This window comes from Aptenodytes patagonicus, chromosome 3 (assembly GCF_965638725.1).
Source record: "Aptenodytes patagonicus chromosome 3, bAptPat1.pri.cur, whole genome shotgun sequence".
In the NCBI taxonomy this organism is placed as follows: Eukaryota; Metazoa; Chordata; class Aves; order Sphenisciformes; family Spheniscidae; genus Aptenodytes; species Aptenodytes patagonicus.
The window spans coordinates 5408756-5415727 of record NC_134951.1 but is presented as its reverse complement, the minus strand read 5'-3'; the positions used below and the strand labels follow the sequence as shown (position 1 = coordinate 5415727).

Below are 6972 nucleotides of genomic sequence, written 5' to 3'. Positions count from 1 at the left end.
AAAAAAAAAAAAGCCAAACCACTCGTATCTGCTTTAACAACTTCCAGCAAGACCGTTGTCCAGCTCCCGTTATAATAGCTGGCTGTTACTTGTCTCTTGCCTTTTGCGGGCTGAGTTTTTAGAAGAAGGTGTACGCTCTGAAACGGGGAGGGGGCTGCAGAGGCTGAGGGGGAAAAGGGATGAGTTTATACTTTCTGCTTTAATTTGAGGCCGAAGCGAAGAAAAAAAAGAAAAGCCCACCCTTCCCACCAGCCAACCAAACACCACCAGGAGTGTCTCCTGACGAAGTTCTTGGTTTCGAGATTACATATATATATAAAAGCGTCTTTACCTGTAGGACCTTTGAAAGTACAAAGGACACTAGGCACTTTCCCATAGGATCCCATGCAGAATAAAGGTTTGTAGGAACCTTAGAGGCAGAGCTTGAAATTTCCAGAGACGGGACCTTGAATTTAGAAACACCTTCTTTCTCTCCGTCTCTCTGCCTCTGTATCTCTCTTTTTTTCCCTTCCCCCCCCCCCCCCCCCTCCTGGTGCACCAGCCCACTGCAAAGCTCAATTGTTCCCTTTCAAAGGCAGAGATGGGCTCTGCTCGCCTGCAGAATAGGTCGCCTCTTTGCGGTACAATGTGTTAAAAAAAAAAAACGGACAATGCGAAGGAAGGTTTGCCTGGGGGGGAAAAAAAAAAAAAAAAAAAAAAAAAGGTTAAAAATGGTCCAACTCCTCCTCTCCCCTTCCAAACCGAGAGCTACCCGGGAAACGCACAAATCCAACTCTGTTTTTAATCGTTTTCAGAAAGTAGCTAATTGCTATTCAAATGTGTGCAGAGAAGGGTTTGCTAAACTCTTTTTTTTTTTCCCTTTTTCTTTCTTTTTTTTTTTTCCCAGAGAAAGTGTTTCCAAGTTATAAAGTATACGGTCCAAGTCTGAAGTGTAAGGCTTTCAAATGAAAATTATTGATCTAAATTTGTTCCTTTTAGATGTGCTTGAATGTGCTTGATGAGGCGCTGGTTTGGTGTCTTGCTGCATATGAGAGGATAATTTCTGGACGTGTAAATAAAAGCATATTGCGTGTGGGGAAAAGCATAATATCTCGTTGTAAATGATGAATCGCCTAGTGCAGAGGCAACCTAGTCTTTGTTTTAATATTAAAAGGATGGGAAAAAAACCACTAATTTCTCCATTCTATCTATCTATCTATCTATCCGTCTGTCTATCTATATATCTATCTATCCATCCACCTACTAAAATAGCGGATATATGCACTATATAATACGTATATTTAATCACCGTATATCCACGTATATATGTGGAGGTGCATAAATATATACACAAATATGCATTTATATACACTCCTATATAAATTGATCAGATTTGTATGTATACATGCATATGTAACGTGTAGTATACATGTGCCTACATACGCAAGAACACATATAATTTACATATATAAAATGTGTAAATATATATGTCTGTACATGGAAAAAGTTATATGTTCGGGGATATGCGTGTGTATATGTGCATGTATATGTGCATCTGTGTATGTGCAACTGCGTATGCGTATATATCTTTATATACCTGCACATAAGCCTATGTCTATATATGTGTGCATATGTATATATATAGTCACATATATGTCTGTAGATATATGTAACTATGTAACAGATAATGTTTTTTACTATCCGATTGAGGTAGACTTCTGCAGCCTATTGTTTCAGACAACAGATATAAGTTGCGATGGAAGAGGAACGTCGGATTTGGTGTCTGTCCCCCATTTCCAATTATAGATGGATCATTACAGACAGAGAAGTACTGAGAATCCAGACATCTGCTCTTCACATGAATGCACTCACCTCCTAGAGAACAGCCTGCCATCATGCTCTGGAAACTGGTTGAAAATGTCAAGTATGAAGATATCTATGAGGTGAGTATATAATATGCATATGAGTAAGAGAGTATATGTATATTTAAATATACATCTAGTATATAGATACACGCATGACTATATAATACATATATAGCTCTACATATACATATAGGCAGATCTAGAGACGCGTACACCAACACACACAAGTATAGAGACGGGAAACCAAGAGTAAATGCTTAAATGCTTATTTATTTGCATATTTGTATTCAGCATGCCAAGTCCTAAACTTTTTTTTTTTTTTTTTCATGGAAAAGCTGTTTGATGCGATTTAAAACATCAAAGAAATGATCTGGGGGTTGGAATGAGGCAACTTAAAGGCAAGAGTTTGATTGTTTAGACCTCGAATTAAATATAATTCGATTAAATATGGACAAATGTCGAGGAAAAAAAAAGCTGAAAATAGAAGAGAAACACAATCTGGTATTCAGGGACTGGATACATTTCTTACTTTTCTTTCTTTGTTTTATTTTTCATTTTGCAATTCCAAGCTAAGCTCAACCTGAATTTGGATTTTTTTTTTTTTTTGCTTTTTCTTGTTTTCACGATCGGATACCTTTTTTACGACTTTTTTATACCTGTGTACCAATAGATAAGATGCGAATGTATACGTATACTCGCATTAATTAAGCGGCACATACATTCTTGCACGTATGTGAGTACACACGCCCGAATAGATATATCCAAAGGCAGCTCCGCATAGTCCGCGGACACGAAAAGTTGTGTGCTTTATTCAGACCTCCTCGTTATTTTCGAGGTCAAAAAGCAGACCGGGGGGGGGGGGGGGGGGGGGGGGGAAATCACAGCGTAAACACCGCGAATCCTTTCTTAATTTTGCACGGTTTCCTGAGCCGGATCTTTCCCAAACGGGCTCCGCGAATGCATTCCTTGTAAGTTAACCAGCGTGCTGGATTTGCTCCGAAACGGGGAAAAGCTGCGTGAGGAAAGGCGCTCTGCAAAATTATGTTTTGATTTTTTTAATTTTTCCCTTTTTATTGTTTCATTTGGGGGAGGCATTCGCTCGGGGATCGCGGCGGGGGGGGACGGGACGGACAGATTTTCAGAAGGGCGCGATCCGCCAGCTCCAGCGCGGGGGCTGCTCCGTGGGGAGGCGGACGGGCAGGGACCGGGCACCGGGCACCGGGCACCGGGCAGCGGGCAGGGGTCGGGCAGGGGCCGGGTACCGGGCAGGGGCCGGGGCGGCCGGGAGCGCACCCCGGGGAAGCGCCGTCGGGGCCGCGCCGGCCCCGGCCCCGTCGCGCCGCCCGCAGCCCTCCCCTCCGGGAGCGCGTTCGCACTTACAGCGGGGAAAGTCCCGAGAAAAGCGGAGAAAGAGGCAGAGGGAGGGCACGGGGGCCCCGGCTTTTCACGGCCGGAGCAAGGACGGGATGGAGGGAAGCGGGGAGGGTATCCGCCGGCCGCACGGGAGAAACGTCTCCGCTCTCAAAAAGCTGCCGTCAGGCTAATTATCAACTGCCAAACCCCAGCACACGCAGAATTGAGCACAGCCCGGCCTGTGTGTGTGCGTGTGTGCGTGTGTGTGTGCCGGTCCGTGTGCGTGTCCCTGTGTGTCCCGCCGGCCATCCCCAGCCCGCTGAGCCCTCGCTGCTTTTCCCTCCCCGTCCCCAGGCACAGCCCGGCCATTGTCTCTGCCCGCAGCGGCAGGCGACAAAACATCTCCCCTCCCTGGCCAGCGAGGTCGGGGAATGTCGGGGATTTGGGTTTTGTTGTTTTGGGGTTTTTTTCCACCCTCCTTTTGAAGGGGAGTTTTAAGCCGCTGTGCGTTTTACGGACACTCGTGTTTCTGGATTGCCGTGGGAGAGAAGCAGAGTTGGGGGAGCGGTTGGGTGGGATTTGGCTGCGGGCAGGGTATACCCCAACTTGGGGGTGCGCCCCAAGTCCTTTTGTAACGTGTAGCCTTAAAAAAAAAAAAAAAAAAAAAGAAAAAAATATTGTTGTTGATTTTTTTTTTTTAAGAGCTGAAACCCTCTAGATTTATCTTAAAAAAAAAAAAAGTGTTTCTCTCTCTTCTTTCCGACTTATAATTAAGAACAAGATGGTAGGGGCGTCTCAGCCCCTTAAACTGAATCTGGTTCTTAAAACAAAAGTGTGTCTGTGTGTCTGTGTCTGTGTGTGTGTGTGTGCGCGGGGGGGCCGCTCTGGGAAGTGTGAGTCTATTTAGGAAGGAACGTAGGTTGAACTTTAACAGAAATGGCAGACAGTCCAGTTGAACGGGTTCCTGCAACATCAAAAAGGTTTTATATCGCCCCTGGCTTTGCCTCGAAACTATAAATTTACTATCCTTTAAAATTCACTGCGTACATTTTACATTTGGGTGAAAATCGGGATATGTATATACACACGTATTTTTTTTTTTTCCCGTGCCGGGCGGGAGGAACAGGATTCAGAAACAAAGTGGAACCCAACTTAACGCAGATTCAAGTATTTATTTGGCTATCGCGAATACATACGGTCTGTAACATGCACCAGAAAGGCTGAATCTCCGCTGTAAATAGACATATATTATAGTGACTGCACATTTCTTCTTCCATTTCTTTAAAAAGAAGGAAAAAAAAAGATTAGAAAAGCCTCTTTTTCCTCATTATTTGTTCAAAAAAAAAAAAAAAAACCAACTACAAGAACAAAAGCACCAAAGGCAATCAATTCCTCGTATTAGGAATGTATAATTAAATGTAAAAAAAAAAAAAAGGAAATGTTTTTTTCTTCTTCTTCGCCTCTAGCATTGCTTCATCTCACTTCCTTGCTCCAGCTCAGCAGTGTCTACTTTCCGCATCTTCCTCCGCTCGAGTTAATCGAAGTTATGCCTCTTCCCTGCTAAACTTTTTCCCCCCTCTCCCTCTCCCCAAACTCTGCCTCTGCCAGCCCCCCTCGTCTGATTACATCTAGTAATTCTCCACTGAATGAACGTCATTTACAATAGTAGGGGAGCTCTCGAGCTGGCTGCCAGCTTCACGCTCCATTTGGTCCTGCATTCTCCCTTTAAAGTAGTCGTGTAATATTAATAGTCATGAATATCAATTATTATGAGGCGGTGTAGAGAAGGAAAGGGAGGAAGGGGTAGCGGAGCAGTCTGAGCCTAGCCTTGGGTTGAAGAGGATTGTATTTGGGAGCTCAAAGGAAAAAAAAAAAAAAAAAAAAAAAAGGGGGAAAAAAAAGGGAAAAAAAAAAAAAACAGAGAGGGAGGGGTAAATCATATATGTAGATAGAGGTTTCCAGGCTCGGTTTTGGGGGCATTGGTCTTTTTTTTTTTTTTTTTTTCTTTCTTTCTTTTTTCTTTTTTTTTTTTTTTTGATGGATAGACTTCGAAATAGCTCAAGCTGTTCTCCTGTGTCCAACACGTCCCTTTGCAGATCTCCTTGATATTTTTCCCTCCAATTATTAGTATTATCACCATTATTTTATTTTTAGCTATTACAAGACTTTTTTTATTTCCAGATGTTAGTCCACACCTATTCCGCCATGGTGAGTTCGGATCCGTGTTGTACTAGAATTGCATGTTCTCTCTCTCTCTCTCGATCTGTTGTCTCTCTCTCTCCCTCTCTCTCTCTTTTTAAACGCCTTTGGCTTGGTAATTTAGCACAATAATTGGAGGAGGCTTGCAGCTGCTTCTCCCTTTTTGCATTGTGTGTTCTCGATTTGAGCTAGGGGAGTTGGGGGGGGGGGGAGAGCAGGGGAAAAAAATAAACTTTTTCCCCTTTTTTTTTTTAAACCATGTGTGCCATTGCTTGTGGGAGTTTGAGCTCCACTTTGTGGAATAGATATTTTTCTTGTTTACTTTAGCCTCGCAGCTTCAGCTCTCCCACCTTTTCTCTGAAGCCTCCACACACTCCCCCCCCCCATCCCCCCCCCCACACCCCAAAGACTTTTCATTACAATTAACCCCCACCCCATTCTCCGGAATATAATATTAGAAAAGGAGACAAAAGACACTGGAAGTTGCTGCAGAAATCATAGCGACTGGATTTGTTCAATACCGATGTTTCATTTTTACTTTATTTGATTTTTTTTAATTTATTTTTTTTTTCCTTAGGGGTGGACTCTCTTTATACAAAGAGCCCCCGTGATTTTTGTTTTGGTTTTGGGTTTTTTTTTTTCCCCAAGTCCTTTCTCGGACAACTTCTTACCTCGGTGCCCTCCGAGAAGTGCAACTTTCCTTTTGGTCTTATCCACGTGAAGATGGGTTGGTGATTTTGAGTTTCAGGACTTCAGCAGAGGGGATAAACAGATGTTTGGAAACTTTAGGCAGGACAAGGGGTGGGTTGTTCGGAGACATGGGTGGTTTGGGCGTTCTTTTTTATTATTTTATTATTATTATTATTATTATTATTATTATTATTATTATTATTATTTAACCTTTGGTTTTATTTGGGGGGGGGGGGCTGCTGGAGGGGGACTCGCATTACCGGACTGAAGTCACAGATCATACACACATATGGAGCACCAGTCCTACATTTTTAATTATGACATTTAGCACTTCTCCCTCACCACCACCACCCCCCTTCCCCCCTTCTTGATAGTTATTGGGAATAGACACGATCTGGGTGCGAAACGCGGGAACGTTTCTAATCCGCGGTGGGGGAGGGGGGCAGCTCTGAACCCTAGTTTACAACTCTTTACATTTTTATTTTATTTTGGGTGGGTTTGTGCTCCTTTTACTTTCTTTCTTTTTTTTTGTTGTTGGTTTTTATTTTTTTTTTTCTAAAAGGTCCTCTTTTTTTGTTGTTTTTATTTCATTCCGCTTGTAGGACCGGCATGATGGAGTGCCCAGCCACAGTTCCAGGCTGTCCCAGCTGGGATCCGTCTCCCAGGGACCCTACTCCAGCGCTCCTCCGCTCTCTCACACCCCATCCTCGGATTTCCAGCCGCCTTATTTCCCACCCCCCTACCAGCCTCTTCCTTACCACCAAAGCCAGGACCCTTACTCCCATGTCAATGACCCCTACTCCCTAAACCCCTTGCACCAACCCCAGCAGCACCCCTGGGGACAGAGGCAGAGGCAAGAGGTGGGATCAGAAACCGGGTCACTGCT

At 43.7% G+C, this 6972-nt stretch overlaps 1 protein-coding gene across 1 annotated transcript in view; it reads left to right on the top strand.

The window, feature by feature from the left end:
* Positions 1-1841: 1841 nt before the first annotated feature.
* Positions 1842-6972, top strand: part of TFAP2B (transcription factor AP-2 beta) — a gene marked incomplete in the record, with an annotated part of 26539 nt that continues 21408 nt past the window's right edge. The window contains 2 exon segments of the mRNA XM_076332606.1: positions 1842-1922; positions 6689-6972. Coding sequence (XP_076188721.1) covers positions 1842-1922; positions 6689-6972 — 365 coding nt within the window.